We start from the raw sequence: 18,574 nt of genomic DNA on the forward strand, positions 1-18,574 counted from the left end.
AGTGACCATTGTGCCAGCATTGTGGCCATAAATTTACAAATTGTCACACGTAGGTGCCTTTACATCACCTGGCAATGGGCCAGTGCCGGAAGTGGCTCTTATGTAAGCAGTAACTTACTGTAAGTGGGGGCAGCTTCAATTCTGACATTCAAATTTAATCTCATTTAGCCGTTGCAGAAAATTCTGCATAAATTACAGCAAGATGCGGCAATGTTAAAAATATATGGAGAGATGCAGCAGTGTGAGGTTTAATCACATCTATTAACCATACAAATATAAACACTGCCATTTGTTGTGAAAAGAGAAAGCTCCTGGACTAGATGGAATAACTGTGGACATCAAAGTAGGGAGACAAGTTGGTGGAACAAATTAGCATACTTATTTACCAAATGTGTATCGATAAATTAATTACCTCAATCATAGATTGACATTTCAGTCTTCCATTTATTAAAATTTATTGTTATTAATTCCAAACCTATTAGTCTCTTATCCCACAAAGATAAAATGTTCACGAAAATTAGAGTGAATGAAATAATAGTAAATTTAAAGGTCAACCAACCACGGCAGAAAACTGGTATTCGACAAGGGTGTTCTACCACTGACCGCATCAATATTTCCCATCAGATTCTAGAAAAGACTAATTAATAACAAAAAATATTCTGCCTATGTGTGCAGTATAAAAGGCAATTAATGCAGTGGAGAATTATGCAGTCATCCAAGTTGTCACAAACCAAATCTATTATAATAAATATATATAAAAATGATCAACACTGACACTGCAATAAGGATGTAATTATCATGAAGAAAACTGCAAAGTGGAGCTAAAGATAACGTACAAGTTATCTGGATAAAAATAAATAATTGGTTGGAAGGATGCAACTGCAAAACACAGAGTATTATATCAAGGCAATTATCGAAAGCAGAAGAGGATACATCACTCTACAAAGAGGTAAGAGAGAGCAGAATGGAGTGCTTTTGGAAAATGAAACCAGATAAACAAAAGTAACAAACCAATTTGCTGAAAGAAGAATGTTTTAATTAGTGCACATTCCCTGCGATAACAAATACATTGAAAACATAGACTATGACAAAGAATATGGAATGCAAGTTGAAAATTACACAAAAGAGATAATGTGAGAACAGAAAGAGGAACACATGGATCAGAGAACAAATGCAAATCAGAGACATTCTGCTGATTTAAAATTATTGGGCTTGGGTAAGACATGCCTGGGGAAGAGCTGATAGCCAAATGATGATACTGGTGACAAAATGGAGCCAAAGGAGGGAACACGTTTGAGAGGAAACTACCATGGAGATGGAGCAATGAGATCAGTTCGTACAAAGGAGGTAGATGAATTGTGGCAACACAGGAGTGTGAGGAATATCAACGTGGAGGGGCCTTAATTCAGCAGTGGACAGATAATGGTCAATCAAGATGATGATGAGATATAACAATTTCCACCACCAACTGGAGCTTGAGTCTCTTTGGATCATTAGTAAGCTCGATCATCAAAGCTTCATAAAATGTAATTTGATTTTAACAGTGGATTATGTCAAGGGATGTTCAAACGTGCAATATTAAACTCATCACACATGTGATTGCCTTTTCCGCATAGCCAATTTAAATTTCCATCTTACTTTTTAGGCTTATTGACAACCTTTCCATTTTTGTACTTTGAAAATTAAGTATGTAATTTCTAGCCTTGAATGTTCCTTCCATGTTATAGCACCACTAATTCTAATGTGTGGTGAACATAAGAATTACTAATTGATGAATATAAATGTAAGCATTCTAGAAAATGATATGCAGCCAACCTTACCAATTTCCCCAATTTGAATGTTAGATTTCAATAATTAGAAAAAAATAAAGTAACCTTCTGTAAAATATGTTGCTACATTATACTCTGTCTTGCCTCACGGCAGATGTGGAGCGTGTGTTCACAGGAAGTTCCTGTTTTTTGATGCTAATGTTGGTCACGTGACCAGGAAGTGACGATGTTAGATTTCCACTGTACCACGCGGGCGTCAGCCATTACACAGATGAGTCAAGATGGCGGCACGCATCGCATCTCAGCGAGATCACAGCTGCACTTGTCCATTGTGGGAGCTTAAGAAGCATTATCTGTAAGTTGTTTATATTCCTATAATATTGGAAATGCTGTTGTAATGTTGGAATGACCGTTATAGCAATGTAAATGCCTTTATGGTGCCGTTAAGTTGTTGTAGTAAATACGAGGCCTAGTTAGTAACGAAGCCTGTGACGTTCCTTATTGTGGATGTTACTTGTGATTTAGTAGGTCGAGTCAGACTTGTGCCTATGTTGCGATCCTGAGAGTGATGACGAAGTATCTCATCCACAGTTTAGTGTTAAGTGTAATGCTGTACATTTGGGGTGCAGTGGGATGACTACACTATGTGCCTGTATGCAACGCACCAGCTTGTGCCTTTGTCTAGTTGTTCAGGGGTAATGTGGGGGCCTGGTCCTTCCAGGATCTATTGTTAACTGAGACAATGTTCTGATGCTGTGGTGTTCATTGTGTGGGTGTTTCCGAATTATAACAGATGCTGTATCTGTGTTTTCTCACCAGTTTTATCTGTTACAATCAATAAATGACGATCGGAGTTGGACGGTCATCCTGGCTCCGAGGGTTTATTGAACACATGGTTATCTACTCGACTAGCGGTGCAACGCAGCGCACGGCGAGGCCGAGATAGTAAAAAGATACTCTTCTTAAAGTTCCCAAGAAGTCCTGCAGCCAGCTCTGCAGTCAGCTCTGCAGCCAGCCCTGCAACCAGCTCTGCAGTCAGCTCTGCAGCCAGCCCTGCAGCCAGCTCTGCAGCCAGCTCTGCAGCCAGCCCTGCAACCAGCTCTGCAGTCAGCCCTGCAGCCAGCCCTGCAGCCAGCGCTGCAGTCAGCTCTGCAGCCAGCTCTGCAGCCAGCCCTGCAGTCAGCCTGCAACAAGCAAGGAACTCTGCAACGAGTCTACATTAAAATCGTACTGCAAGCGTCGCAGCATGGAAAGCCACAGTTCAGCAGGGAGAGATGCTGAAGAAGGTGAACCAAGCAATCCAGGATCTCCCATCCTGCCTCAAGAGGACCAAGGGAGTTCAAGGCCCCAGAGGGAGGTCAGGTTGACGCAACGGGCCTTGGAAAGCTATGAGGCTGAGAAACAGGACCTTGATGCCAGGATACAACGGGCATGGAACCGGGTTGAAGCAGATTTATCTGAAGCTTCAAATGCCTCAGACACAGTGGCCTCAATTCAGCGGGCCATCCAGCGAGTGAATGTGAGCAGCTCAAGCTACAAGCTCCTGGCAAATAAATACATCTCGCTCCTGATGAAGGTGAAAACAGATGAGGGCATTGAGGGAGTGCGCAGACAAGAGCACTTCCTCGAACTGCTCGATGATAATGTGCAGGCAGTGATACAAGATGCAATGGACCGTGTGGAGGGCTTAAGAGAGACACGATCTCAGCACTCTGTCTCATCCAGGTCCACCACAAAATCTAAAGCCTCAGCACACTCAAAGACATCATCTACTAGTATGGCAGTAGCTCAGGCACGCGCAGCAGCAGAAGCAGCAAACGCCCGTATTGCCTACATGGCTGAAGAGGAAGCCATGCTAATTGAAAAGGCCCACATACAAGAAGAAGCAAGCATAGCAACTGCTGCCGCACGGAGGAAAGCAGAGCAAGAAAGTATATTAGCAACTGCTGCCGCACGAGAGCAAGAGAGTATATTAGTGGCTACCGCCACGCGGAAGAACATTGAGCTGGATGCTAAGTTAAGCACCCTACAACTCAAAAGGGAAGCAGCTGCTGCAATGGCCCAGGCAGAGGTGCTCGAGGCAGCAGCTAATCTGGATAAGGAAGAGAATTGGAGTGAGTTTGGCACTCAGATACCTGTCAAGGACCGTGATCAACTCACCAGAAAAAATATTTTGGACTGGTCTGAACAATGCATCAATGCTCCTCCACCAAACGATACTGAACAAAGGGTGGACGTTCAGGCATCATCATCTCCACACCGAATGAACATGAATGCTGTCTACAGGAATGGTGAAAATGCATATCCTGCCTTGGCAGTTAGTCGCCAACTCAGCGTCGCGCACGTGGGGTCAGACGTGGATGCACCAAGTCAGACCCACATTCCAGACAGTCATATAAGGGGATCCAGCCAACGTGATCGAAACCCTTTGGGCCCACAGTCCAACGCCATCGCAAATGACGGCATGCTAGGCAATACAGCCAATAATGCCGCCTCACAAGCGCCAATATGGACACACTCTGGATCAGCATGACTAGGGGACTTTGCTAGGTACCTGGCTCACCGCGAACTAATCAACACAGGACTCGTTAAGTTTGATGACCACTCTGAGAACTATCGAGCCTGGAGATCTACCTTCAGGAATGCAATCCGAAATGCAGACATCTCTGCAAGTGAAGAACTCGACCTGTTGGTGAAATGGTTAGGAAATGAATCTGCAGAGTACGCAAAGAGGATCCGGTCAGCAAACATTGACGACCCCGCCTCAAGCCTGCATGCGGTGTGGGAGAGGCTCGAGGAGTGCTATGGTAGCCCAGAAACCATTGAGAAGGCTCTCTTCAAGAAGTTGCAGAACTTTCCAAAAATCTCTGGTCGAGACAATAAAAGGTTACGGGAGCTTGGAGATCTTTTGATGGAGCTCGAATCAGCCCAGGCTGATCCCTACTTACCAGGTCTCATTTTCTTGAATACCTACCATGGCGTGAACCCCATCGTAGAGAAATTGCCATTTGACGTGCAGGAAAAATGGAGAACAGCTGGTTCAAGATACAAGTCAGAGCATCAGGTTGCATTCCCCCCATTCTCTTTTTTCTCAAAGTTTATCCGCAACCTGGCTAAGATTAGAAATTACCCGAGTTTCATGTTTGGCACCACGGGGATTTCCAGTCCAGATCTCCCAAAAATGGAAAGGACAACGGCGAAACGAGGAACAGCGAGAGTGCCAATTTCCGTACACAAGACTGAGGTCTCTCCTGCGACATTCGCAAACTCCGTCCAGGCAACCACCACAAAGAAAAAGATAGAGGATCTAGAGAAGCAATGCCCATTGCATGATAAACCTCACTCCCTCCAGAAATGCCGTGAGTTCAGGAGGAAGCCATTGGAAGAGCGGAAGAACATGCTGAAAGAATTTGGAGTGTGCTTCAAATGCTGTGCTTCTACAAACCACCTTGCAAGGAATTGCAAGACAGATATCAAGTGCGAGGAATGTGGCAGCGACAAACACACAACTGCTCTGCACACATTTTACTCGAAACCCAGTAGCACTAAGGCTTCCAATCCCGAAGCAGAGCACGGCGGGGAGCAAGGCGAGACCGCCGCCCTCACTTCGTCAATCACAACCAAATGCACAGAAGTCTGTGGAGAAGGCTTCAAAGGAAGATCTTGCTCAAAGATATGCCTCGTCCGAGTCTATCCCAAAGGACATCCTGAAAGGGCAGTAAGGATGTACGCCATAATGGACGACCAGAGCAACAGGTCTTTGGCAAGGTCAGAGTTCATGGATCAGCTAAGTGTAGGTGGGAATTCCTTTCCATACACGCTCAGAACATGCTCAGGACTGATGGAGACAGCGGGAAGAAGAGCGAGCGGCCTCATGGTGGAAACCATAGATAGCACCATGAAGCTAGCCCTTCCTACGGTGACAGAGTGCAACGAGATACCAGACGACAGGAGTGAGATTCCCACGCCCGAAGTTGCACATCACCACCCACACCTGAAACCCATAGCAGAGTTCATCCCGCCATTGGATCACGCGGCACAGATTTTACTTCTGCTCGGCAGGGACATGCTGAGAGTCCACAAGGTTCGTAACCAACGCAATGGACCTCACGACGCTCCCTATGCCCAGAGACTCGATCTAGGATGGGTCATCGTGGGTGACGTTTGTCTCGATGGGACCCACAAACCAGACCACATTAGCACATTCAGAACGAGTGTGCTCATGAATGGACGCACGTCGCTCTTCAAACCGTGCCCCAACCACTTCACGCTGAAAGAGAAACTCGGCGAGAGAAGTCAAGGCTGTACCATGCAGGCCGACGAAGGAACCTCTATGCTGAAAGATGATGTTGGACATACGGTGTTCGTGACAACGAAGGACGATGACAAACCTGCTCCATCGCTAGAGGATAAAGAATTCTTGAAAATAATGGACAGAGAGTTCTTCCAAGATGAGTCAAACAGTTGGGTTGCCCCTCTGCCATTTCGTAATCCCAGATGCCGGCTACCCAACAATAGAGAGCAAGCCCTCTCACGGCTCAACTCATTGCGCCGCACCTTGGACAAGAAAACAGAGATAAAGAAACATTTTGTGTCCTTCATGAAAAACATATTTGACAGTGGTCACGCTGAAGCAGCCCCTCCTCTAGAAGGACAGGAATGCTGGTACTTACCAATCTTTGACGTGTATCACCCAAAGAAGCCGGATTAGATCAGAGTGGTGTTCGATTCCAGTGCTCAATTTAATGGCATTTCCTTGAACAACGTAATGCTCACTGGACCTGACTTGAACAACAGTCTCCTAGGGTTACTCATCCGTTTCAGAAAGGAGTCAATCGCCGTAACCGCCGACATTCAACAAATGTTCCACTGTTTCATTGTCCGAGAAGACGACAGAAATTACCTCAGGTTTCTGTGGTTCCGCAATAACAACGTCAATGATCGAATTGTTGAATACAGAATGAAGGTGCATGTCTTCGGCAACAGCCCATCCCCGGCGGTAGCCACCTATGGACTCAGGAGGACCGCGCAGGCACGAGAAGGGGAATATGGGAAAGACGCCAAGCGATTTGTAGAGCGAGATTTCTACGTTGACGATGCACTTAAATCAATGCCCACGGCCTCAGAAGCCATCGATCTGCTCCAAAGGACGCAAGGAATGTTAGCAACTGCTAACTTGAGACTTCACAAAATAGCGTCCAGCAGCGCAGAGGTGATAAAAGAGTTTCCTTCCGACGATCGTTCAAAAGACTTGAAAGACTTGGACCTTAACGTCGACACACCACCAATCCAACGCAGCCTTGGACTGAGTTGGGACCTGAAAGCGGATACGTTCACGTTCCGAGTATGAATTGGAGAGAAACCTTACACGCGACGAGGCATCTTGTCAATGGTAAACAGCCTGTACGATCCATTGGGATTTGTAGCGCCGGTTACCATTCAAGGCCGTTGGATACTCAGAGACCTTTGTGCTGATACACAAGACTGGGATAGCCCGTTGCCAGAGGAACGGCGACAAGAATGGGAAACTTGGAGAAATTCCTTACAGGCACTTGAGCAGCTGCAGATTCCTCGTTCCTACACGCCCACATCCCTTTCCGTAACCCAACGGAAGGAGTTACATGTGTTTGCAGATGCTTCTATGATGGCCGTAGCAGCCGTAGCTTACCTAAAAACCACAAGCGCAGAAGGGATCCAGCATGTTGGGTTCATATTGGGCAAAGCCAAACTGGCCCCACAACCGGACCATACCATCCCAAGGCTTGAGCTGTGTGGAGCGGTTCTTGCTACAGAGGTGGCGGAACTGATCTTAGACGAATTTGACGTCAAACTGGACGCGGTCAAGTTCTACACGGACAGTAAGGTCGTACTAGGCTACATAAACAACCAAACCAGAAGGTTCTACACCTACATCAGCAACCGGGTGGAGCGCATCAGGAGATCGACGCAGCCGGAGCAATGGAATTACGTTCCAACTGACCAGAATCCAGCAGATCTCGCAACTAGGTCCGTCCCTGCATCTCTGCTGAATCAAACCATCTGGCTGACGGGTCCAGCGTTCCTGTTACGACGTGACGTTGGCCCATGTACTACCAAGGAGACTTTTGGACTCTTAGAGCCCGAGTCCGACAAGGAGATTCGTCCTCTAGTGACAACTTTCGTAACAAATGTGCGACCGAGAAGTCCACTGAGTCCACACCATTTTGAACATTTCTCGAAATGGACGACGCTCGTGCGAGCGATAGCACATTTAACGCATATCGCAGACTGCTTCCATCGCCCGATGAGAGGCACCACTGGTAGCTGCAATGGATGGCATTACTGCACAGTGCCACGCACTGAAGACGAGCTTTCCAGAGCAAGGAAATCAATCTTCCGCTGTGTGCAACAGGCAGCTTATGCAAGTGAGATCAAGGCCATTAACAAGGGAGAAGACCTTCCTAGGGTCAGCACCCTCAGGAAGCTAAACCCCGGGATGGACAAAGACGACTTGCTCAGGATCGGTGGTCGGCTAGGGAATGCAAAATTAGATGAGAATGAACGAAACCCCCTCATAATCCCAAGCCAGAGCCACATCGCAATCTTACTCGTGCGCCACTACCACGAGAAGGTCAAGCACCAAGGTCGGCACTTCACAGAAGGAGCAATCCGATCTGCAGGGCTGTGGATCGTTGGAGCAAAGAGGTGCATCGCCAGCACAATCCACAAGTGTATCCGGTGTCGCAAGCTACGTAGAAAACAGGAAGAACAGAAAATGGCAGACCTCCCAGCCGATCGACTCAGTGTGGAACCTCCCTTCACCTCTGTAGGGATTGACGTGTTCGGACCGTGGACAGTCATCTCCCGCCGCACCAGAGGAGGGCTCGCGAACAGCAAACGTTGGGCAGTGCTGTTCACCTGTATGAGTACACGAGCAGTGCACATCGAAGTCATCGAGTCCATGGACTCTTCGAGCTTTATAAATGCACTCCGGAGGTTCTTCGCCATCAGAGGGCCAGCCAAGCAACTCCGTTCTGATTGTGGAACCAATTTCATAGGAGCATGTAAAGAGCTTAAGATCAATACGGAGAATGTCGAAGATTATTCTGTCAGGAAATACCTTGGTGACCAAGGCTGCACATGGATCTTCAATCCTCCCCACTCTTCGCACATGGGTGGAGCCTGGGAACGCATGATCGGGATTGCTCGACGCATTCTCGACTCCATGCTACGTGATGTCGGGTCCACACGGCTCTCTCACGAGGTCTTGACCACTCTCATGGCCGAGGTCTCAGCCATAATTAACTCAAGACCCCTGATCCCCGTCTCAGCCGACCCGGAGTCACCATTCATCTTGACTCCTGCTACACTTCTTACCCAGAAGACAGATGTGCTCACAGCACCTACCGAGGAGGCCAGCACTGCAGACCTCTACAGACGTCAATGGAGACAAGTGCAGAGTTTCGCGAACACGTTCTGGCGTCGCTGGAAAAACGAGTACCTTACGACACTCCAAGTGCGCAACAAGTGGCAGTCTAATAGACCAGACATCCAAGAAGGCGACCTCGTCCTACTGAAGGACAACCAAGCCAAACGGAATGAGTGGCCAATGGGCCGCATCCTCAAGTCGATTCCAAGTGCCGATGGAAAAGTTCGAAAGGTCGAGGTTATGATTGCGAAGCAAGGTGTCGCAAGAACTTTCATCAGGCCCATAGTCGAGATAGTACTACTTCTCTCTCGCAAAGATATGGACAAATAAGTCGACCCGTTGAAGTTGTTATACACTTGTTCATGAGATAGGAAATAAATGGTGGTATCTCCTAGATACCAGACGGGGAGTGTCTTGCCTCACGGCAGATGTGGAGCGTGTGTTCACAGGAAGTTCCTGTTTTTTTATGCTAATGTTGGTCACGTGACCAGGAAGTGACGATGTTAGATTTCCACTGTACCACGCGGGCGTCAGCCATTACACAGATGAGTCAAGATGGCGGCACGCATCGCATCTCAGTGAGATCACAGCTGCACTTGTCCATTGTGGGAGCTTAAGAAGCATTATCTGTAAGTTGTTTATATTCCTATAATATTGGAAATGCTGTTGTAATGTTGGAATGACCGTTATAGCAATGTAAATGCCTTTATGGTGCCGTTAAGTTGTTGTAGTAAATACGAGGCCTAGTTAGTAACGAAGCCTGTGACATTCCTTATTGTGGATGTTACTTGTGATTTAGTAGGTCGAGTCAGACTTGTGCCTATGTTGCGATCCTGAGAGTGATGACGAAGTATCTCATCCACAGTTTAGTGTTAAGTGTAATGCTGTACATTTGGGGTGCAGTGGGATGACTACACTATGTGCCTGTATGCAACGCACCAGCTTGTGCCTTTGTCTAGTTGTTCAGGGGTAATGTGGGGGCCTGGTCCTTCCAGGATCTATTGTTATCTGAGACAATGTTCTGATGCTGTGGTGTTCATTGTGTGGGTGTTTCCGAATTATAACAGATGCTGTATCTGTGTTTTCTCACCAGTTTTATCTGTTACAATCAATAAATGACGATCGGAGTTGAACGGTCATCCTGGCTCCGAGGGTTTATTGAACACATGGTTATCTACTCGACTAGCGGTGCAACGCAGCGCACGGCGAGGCCGAGATATACTCTCTTATGTAAATTGTAATTGGTTTACAATATATGTTAAATATACTTGCATTATGTACCAATTTAATTGTTTAAATTCTATAATTATCTTAATTTTTTTAAATAATTGCTTTCATAGTTCGGACCGTTGCAGTGCCCTTAACACCTGCATTTATACATATTTCCCATAGGCCTCCTTTCCCAGATGTATGTTTTCTCAAAGGGCTCTCATCTGGTTTAATTAAAGTTTATTTAAGATTTCATAAAAAATACTCTGCAGACACTACATATACATACGTGGAATATTCCATATGGAATGCAATAGCAAGGGAGCCAAGGTAGCTTGGGAAAGTTTAAACCCCAGCAATGGATTGAGAATGGTCAAAGACAGTAATTATAATACAGACCCATACCTTCCTGCCAGAAACGATGAATACAAACACACTCAACTCACAAATGAGCCAACTTTGCCCGTTCATTTGTCAATATACACAGCCTACATGTAAAGCTGAACACACACTATGGCCCTATGGATGAGGGCTTGTATTAAAAAAATACAGAATGATCAGTGTGAAATTAAAGAGAGATTTAAGACACTTGTCAAGTTATGTCTTTTAAGTGTATGACAGTGTGCCTTGGGACTTGCCTCGGGAGAGTACTTTCTGTGCCTTGGGAGCCGCCTTCTCGGGTTTGTCACTCAAAACCTTCTCTGCTAGTTTATCCTTGCCGGAGCCCTCCTTGCATGGCCTCTCCTCTTCTTTCCTGTTTATGTTGTCCAACTGAGGCTCCTGAAATAATGTCATTGCTTATGTTAAGATTGGTCCTGTGGATGCCAGCAACGATGAACACGCAAGCGACGTAGGGTAATGGGAAATTCTTCCCTTTCATTCTCAAATCTTCAGGGCCCCGCGAGTTAATATGAGTAAAACATGATAAAGGTGCTGGAGCTGAGCAGACAGGTTATTACTGTGATGAGCAAGCAGAGCAGGCAAGTGAAAAATTGCTTGTGGTAGTTGTCGGCACATTAAGAGTAGCCCATAAAACTAAACCTGGACAACCTGCTGGTACAAACAGGGTCTGATGAAGGATTGGTGGAGGCAATCGAGGGTGACCAGAAACTCCTTGGAAGACCACAACCTCAGACTTAATGCAACCATCGGCATGTTTCTCTACCCCCTCCCCTCTCTTTGTTTATTTGAGTGATTAATTAGTATATGTGTATGTAAATGAGTTAATTTAGTAATACATATGTGATAGTGGAAGGATGTTCTTGTTGAGTTAACTGCTACTTAAAGGTACCGATTCAGATGCTAGTTTAAAAACTGTCCATCAAGAAGCATTTCAAAGTTGAATTATTATCAGGTCCATGGTATAAAGTTCAGTCTCCAAATGTGGATTGCATAGATTCCTGTACGTCTCAAACAGAGATAAAGAATTCAGGCATGAATATTTATGTTAAATTTAATCATGACATTTCTAATGCCTCCATAGCCAAAAACGTCACCTATTGTATATTTTTCCTTTTAAATAAGTAATATTGACAAATATGTTGAGTTTTTAGCTCGTGCATGGGCACATTATGAGATGGCTACTGGAAGCACCAGAAGGTTGCTTTGTTGAGGTGTTTGTGTGAGATTGGTTGTGTGGTGTTTTTGTTGTTGTTGTGCAATATACTATGCTCTATGTCAGTTGGCTCTGGGAGAGTCTGAAATAATGAGGAGCTCTGGATAGCGAGTCACATGAACAGACATGATCCCGGACACCCTCGGTAGTTCAGTAAGAAGCTTACAATGGCCAATTCCTGCAGCATGCTGGGCATGCGAAGGTGTTCATGACTGTGAGGAACATGCCGATGACCACCGTAGGAAACAGGCTGGACTGTAGCACGGAGCGTGCATATGAATTGTGCACCTGGGTCTCTTGGCTGTCGCCATCCACCAGGGGAGGAGACGGTTCGTCACACACCGCCAGGCTCCGCACCAGCTTCATCTTGACGCCCGACTACGGCAGACAAGAAGTAATATACAGCAGAGGAGACAGGACGATCGCTACAATGATGATGCTAAATACTGGAACCCTTTGCCAAGTGTGCAGGATATAAACGTCTGAAAGCAGACAGGATGACTTGGCAGGTTTTGTTTATCTAAAGTCAACTCTCAGGCTCATTCTATTGTTCCAGGGACTGAAATTAAGCACCTGAGCCAGGACTTGGTTAATGGTTTGAGGCTCTGTCTGGTGCAAATGTGGATTGCAGTGATTCCTGTATGTCTCAAATAGAGATAAAGAATTCAGTCATGAATATTTGTTAAATTTAGTCATGACATTTCTAAAGCTAGCTTTATTGGCCAAAATTGTTTTTATACATTGGTACATTAATGATATCCTAGTAAACGAGACAATATTGTTGTGTTTTGAAGTGGTAATATTGGTGGATTTTAACTTTGCAGACCGTTTTTTATGTGCATGTAATCTTTATACACAGCAAAAACACTCGATTCAAAGCTTGGCGAATTATAGAGTCTAAAACTAAGATTTCAGTGCCACAAAATATAAATCAAACATAATTATGGCCTCCCGCCCCATCGCTCTGAAAAAATGGTTACGAGTTAGATGTTATGACCAAGTCACTGATGACTGGCCATTGACAGACCTGAAATCTTTTATAAATACAGTATTTTTCTATGGTTTTAGTTAAGGAATATGATTGCATGTTTTAAATTATGTTTTCAAATGAGAGAATGACTGCAATTTAAATAAAAGTCGAAAAGTTTTTATACCATATGCATTTTACAGAAATTAATCAGCATGAGAGGTAAGGCTATATCTGTGCAAATGAAAAACACTGGTTGGTCTGCACATTTGTGAGACAAAGGAAAATACAAGATATAGGCAGAATGATTAAGCTAAGCATATACTGTAGTAGAAATTATCCAAAAAGGATATCTGAAAATGACATACGTGAAGTTAAGTAAATTGAAATAAAAACTAATTTTATTTTTCAAACTGCAGCATTCATAAGATTATTACAGTGATAAGGTGACACTTGTAGATTAAGTTATGATTATAAATCACACTGAGGCAGATAATACGGTGATAATTCAGTGAGCTTTGTTGGATGCATTATTTTTCTAGAAAGCAAAACCAGGATTTCTAGGTCCATCAATGAGCAAACCTGGCTTTATAAAAACCAAGAGTAGGTTGTTTACAAGGATTAAATAAAAGGTTGCTTTTCAGTCACACTTCCTACGTATTTTTTAAAACCCTCAGCATTATTCGATTTGGACTGATTATATGCTTCAGAACAAAGCTTACATTTTTTTACTTGCCAACGATGGCTATGACCATGAAAATCTTGAGAACCCAATAGTCAGACCACAATTGAAACATAATGCAGAGGAACAAAACAACAGAAACATGGACAGACAGTATGGGGAATGGCATGGACATGCACGGGAGCCAGTGTGCTGGTGCTCAACCTTACCTTGGCTCTCTTTCTTGACTGCACCTGCGACTGCATGCGTTTCTGCATGGGCAATGACAAATGGCCCAAACAGCAATTCAAATGAATACGTTGATTGAGAGGTAAAAGAGTAAAAAAATAAAGTTGATTTGACTTTGAATTCAAAACCGATGAGCTCCAAGGTTCCAACAGGTTTCAATTCAAAAATGGGTGAGAGTCACCCGAGGGGAAACAGTTATATAGTGCCTATGCCAGACAAGTCCAATACACATTCGTGCAAATGTATGCCCCTAGTGGTTTTCATTACAATTCGTTTCCTACACCTTAGCCATGCTTAGCATTGGCACGCTGAAAAATACTGCTTCAATGTGTCACACATTTTGGACTTTAAGAACAATATTTTCTCATCACGTAATATTTTGACTATAATATTGCTTCCATAGAATCGATTTGGTGCAGTGGTAACAAGTAGTCATTTACCAATGTTGTAATTGTTCAATTATTTCATATTCTATATTCTCTTCTCAAACAAGCTATTAGACATGTATACCATCCTAGTAATGACACGAATAAAGTACTAACTTACAATCGACAGATGTAAACATACACGAGTGATCCCATAAATGTCAAAACATAGCCTTTAGAGTAACAAACACATCAAGACCACCACTGACCAGTGCGTCTGCTGGAAGGTCGAGCTGAGAGTCAGCCTCGGCTCTCTCTTCCCGACTGAAGTTTTCCAAGGGATGGACGGGCAGCTCCCCTTCACGTTGCTGCTCTCCGTCCACCTGCGCATTGACCTCCTCACAAGCGTGCCTCTGACTGTGCGTTGTGCTGCCATGTGCCCTGGCCTTCATTCCGCCTGCTCCTTCTCTTCCTTCTCCATCCTCTTCTTCATCTCCATGGGACACGTCCGCAAACTCAGCATAGTTCAGGTCCTGGGTCAGTGGGGACGCCGTCGCCTTTGCGGGCTCCACTGCGCTCATCTCTGCATCTATCACGTTGGGCATCTCGACGTACGCTCTAGGTGTTTGCCGCCCAGCCTGCGGCCCAGAATCACCAGCTGGCCCATCGTCTTTTGTTGCGTAATAGACGACACGGTCATTGTCCGACCCCGTTCGCCCACAAGAAATCATAACTCCCAGCTGCTGCTGGCGAGCCGTCTCAGCTCTCCCTTGGATGCCCTGGCCACCAGATTTGACCATAGTCAGTGAATTATCTACCTTGATTTGAGCTAAGTCGCCACCAGACAGCTGATGCAAAGGGCTGACTGTCCCGGCTTGCAGTGGTAGTTCTGGATTTACAAGATCTCTTCTTACAAATGGGCGATCCGTTCCTTTTGCTGGGATGATCTCCACAACCACGGGGACTTTGCTTTGGATGTCCGAATCAATCACTAGAGGCAATTCTTCTGGCTCAATCATCCCAAATTATTTTTAACTTAGGTCTGCAAAGCAAAAAAACGAGCAGAGGGAAAACAAGGAGCCGTCCATAAATGACGTCACAATATTTTAGACGATTTTTTACCCCCCCTCGTCACACGGCGTCACAAAAAAACAGACCCCCCCTCAAATGACGTCACAAAGCTCTGCCCCCCCCCCCCAAAATAAAACATGCTTCAAATCGCTTTAAACTTTTGTCAATGTAGTGCGTATTTAATGTGGCGCTGCACTCTTATGTTGTAGGAGAAAATATTTATTAAAAAGCCGATTTAATTAAGTAGAATGTGTTGTCTATATTTATTTAAAGTTGCGCATTTTGATTCTGACATTTCTCACCCCCCCCCCCCTCGTCACACATCATCACAAATGTCTGACCCCCCCCCCCTAGGTGCGTGACATCATTTATGGACGGCCACCAAGTTCGTAAATAATAGGATTTAAAGCTGTATACAGTACTTTGTTTTTACAATCTATATGCACATGCAAGCACTGCACAAAAACAGAAGTTTCTAATTTAACTGGTGCTTCAGCCTCCCACAAACGCAATCATCTGAATTAACAGGCGGTGTAGGGACGGTATTTGTAGGTGTGGGTGTAGGGCACCCTCACACTGTAGTGAAAACTGCCCCTGCAAACTGCAAACAATCACTCCCCTCCTCCCCCGGAACCTTCCCCCTCCCCCGGAACCTTCCCCCACCCCACGTCTCATCCCCTTTCTCCTCAATCTTGACTTAAAAGCTTTTGTGACTGCAGGAATTCATATTCTTTGGGTTTTTTGGTAAAGTCACGTAGATAGGTTCAAAGAAAATAACAAAATAACAATCTTATTTGTGGTATTAACTAAATTAATAAGGAGACTTCTCCTTCACATGTTTCTATTCACCGCAACAATGTATTATACACACATATGATCCTCTCAATAGGTATAATCAAGAGTATGCCGTCCTATGTGTACAGATTAAAATCAAGGTTGAGTGTGGGTGTATGCTCATCTCTGTGGGCATCCCTAACGCAGTGGCTGAATTCCACATTGCTACGGCTGGCAGAGTATTCTCCATAGAAAAGCCAAAACAGAAATTTCCAATGCTCATGCAGCTTATGTGAAAAATATAACAAAGTGAATAGTTCACAAATTCTTAGTTTTAAGTTCCCGTGAATATAAAACAGATATACATTATCATGCAATCTTTTAACGATTTATTGAACGTATATATTTTTGAAGCATGTATCATAACCTGCAAGATCGTTCAAGATAGTTATGGGTTTAGAAGGCCTTCATCCAGCAGGGGATCAAGGCTAATGATTACTCATGGCTAATGATGATGATCATAGGCAGATGAGTGCTTAAGTCCCAATCAGAAGCCCACAGTTTAAAAAATCCACTTTCGGTATCAACTCAGCCCATTATCCCTCTAAAGCAAGAAAGTCAAAAATAGATTGCTTTTATGGACATACCCCCCCCCATCACAGAAAGGCGGAATTTCCACAACAGCTTAATATCGCCAAAGGAGACTGCCAGCCACCAAATGGTGGTTTGAGCAGAAAGGACAAAACGACAGTTGATTCATCCAGACAGTGTGGCCTTATCCAGTTAGAGTTTTGTTTGATTTGTTACACAGATTATCCCGTTTGGTCAGTTTCCCGGCTATTGTACAAAGTTACCTGATTTAGAAGAACGTGTATTCGTGGTCTTGGCCACAAAGGTGAGAGGCAGCGTCCAATAGCAGGGGCGCTGAGTTTCCTTGTCGGGGTGGACGGCACAGCAGGGAAGACTGACTCTGAGCGGCCAGCACCGCACGTTCCATGTTTCTCCTCTAAGCAATGTTTGTTGTCGTGAGCCCAAATGTCATAACTACCTCCACTCTCTAGACACACACCACACGTGCGCACACACACACGCCATGACGAAGCATTTAAATACCAAGCCTCGAGTACTTGTCTACGCGGGGCAGACGAATGCGATCATTTTCACCGCTTCGTTGCTCAATGGAATACATTTACGAGAAAATACTGCGCGACAAAAAAAAAGCGAATGACGAGCGATCTGTACACCACTCTATCATCAATGAACATTGGCAACATTTGATACCGAATCACTGTTTCACGATCAACAACAATAACTCCGGTTTTATAAAGCACCTTTCAAACTGTGTAATGCTAAAAGAGCCAATGTTGAAAGTAAGCGATAGGGCCAAAAAACGTGACAACGCCGGAGGCGAAACCAATGGCACAATACAGCCGAGGGTGTATTTGGGTCCCACGCATCGACAATGCTTTTTTGTATGGTTTAACAATCGCCTACACCTTAAAGGGGAATCGCTTCTCCCACTAAGTGCCCCCATACACGATGGGATCAGAATCTGTATTTAGACTGGAGGAGGAAATCTGATGAACTGATTGTTTTTAGTTACTGTATATAGATGGACAGTGGACAGTAGTGTACTTGGAAACCCCTTATCCATGCCAAACTTATTACAGACAAATTCAGACCTTATTGATCACCCCGTGCCCTGATAAATCTCAACATCCATCCTACAAGGGAGAAACACAAACATATAGACAAAAACACGTGCCCGTATTGAAACGGCTGCACGCCTTACGGACCTGCAAACTCAAATGTCCCTGTACAAGAAATACATGGTAAAGCCGCGTGGGTTGACACGGTACGTGCAGCACTGAACAATCAATAATCTTTAGCTTGCCCAGGTGCGTGTTGACAAGTGTGCAAAACACGTTACGGTAATGACTTGACTCACATAGACGATGCGCGCATTAAAACAGTTTCTTTAGATGAAGCTAAACGCGGAATTGATCCTTATGGGGGGTACCAAATAATACTAAATGGCCGAGGCAATTAAATACTTTATTTCTGGGACAATATATTTTTTACCAGGGGGGTGTGTGTTACTTAACTCCGCGACTGGGGTAACCAATAAATCCGAAATCAGTGCCAATTCGCGACGTCGAAACGCAGCGAGGACGACGATTGCGCTGTCACCCTGAACGCTCGCACGTGGCACCCCGTGGTGGTGCATCGTGAGTACAGCTCGTCGAGATGAGTCGATTGCCGCATCTCCGACCATCAACACAGACTAAACGTGACTGCATCACGGACATTGTGCGAGAGCCTGGGTCCTATAGACACCCCGGGGTAGCGCCGTAAGGTTAAATTACTCAGATTTGAAGCTTTCGTGACTGCGGTTAATTGGTTGAGGCCGGTCGGGGATGGCGAGGGGCGACAGGCAAACAATCCGTACAGTAATTACAGCACACTACAGATGATCTTGTGACCCC

The 18,574-nt window shown here is 45.0% G+C and overlaps 1 protein-coding gene across 1 annotated transcript in view; it reads right to left on the reverse strand.

Moving 5' to 3' along the window:
* The window catches only part of LOC144932179 (R3H domain-containing protein 1-like), a 116,810-nt gene that overhangs the window by 57,912 nt on the left and 40,324 nt on the right, over positions 1 to 18,574 (reverse strand). The window contains 5 exon segments of the mRNA XM_078856135.1: positions 11,025 to 11,166; positions 12,290 to 12,379; positions 13,860 to 13,901; positions 14,513 to 15,285; positions 16,943 to 17,145. Coding sequence (XP_078712261.1) covers positions 11,025 to 11,166; positions 12,290 to 12,379; positions 13,860 to 13,901; positions 14,513 to 15,262 — 1,024 coding nt within the window. The 5' untranslated portion in view covers positions 15,263 to 15,285; positions 16,943 to 17,145.

This window comes from Lampetra fluviatilis, chromosome 1 (genome assembly GCF_964198595.1).
Source record: "Lampetra fluviatilis chromosome 1, kcLamFluv1.1, whole genome shotgun sequence".
Lineage (NCBI taxonomy): Eukaryota > Metazoa > Chordata > Hyperoartia > Petromyzontiformes > Petromyzontidae > Lampetra > Lampetra fluviatilis.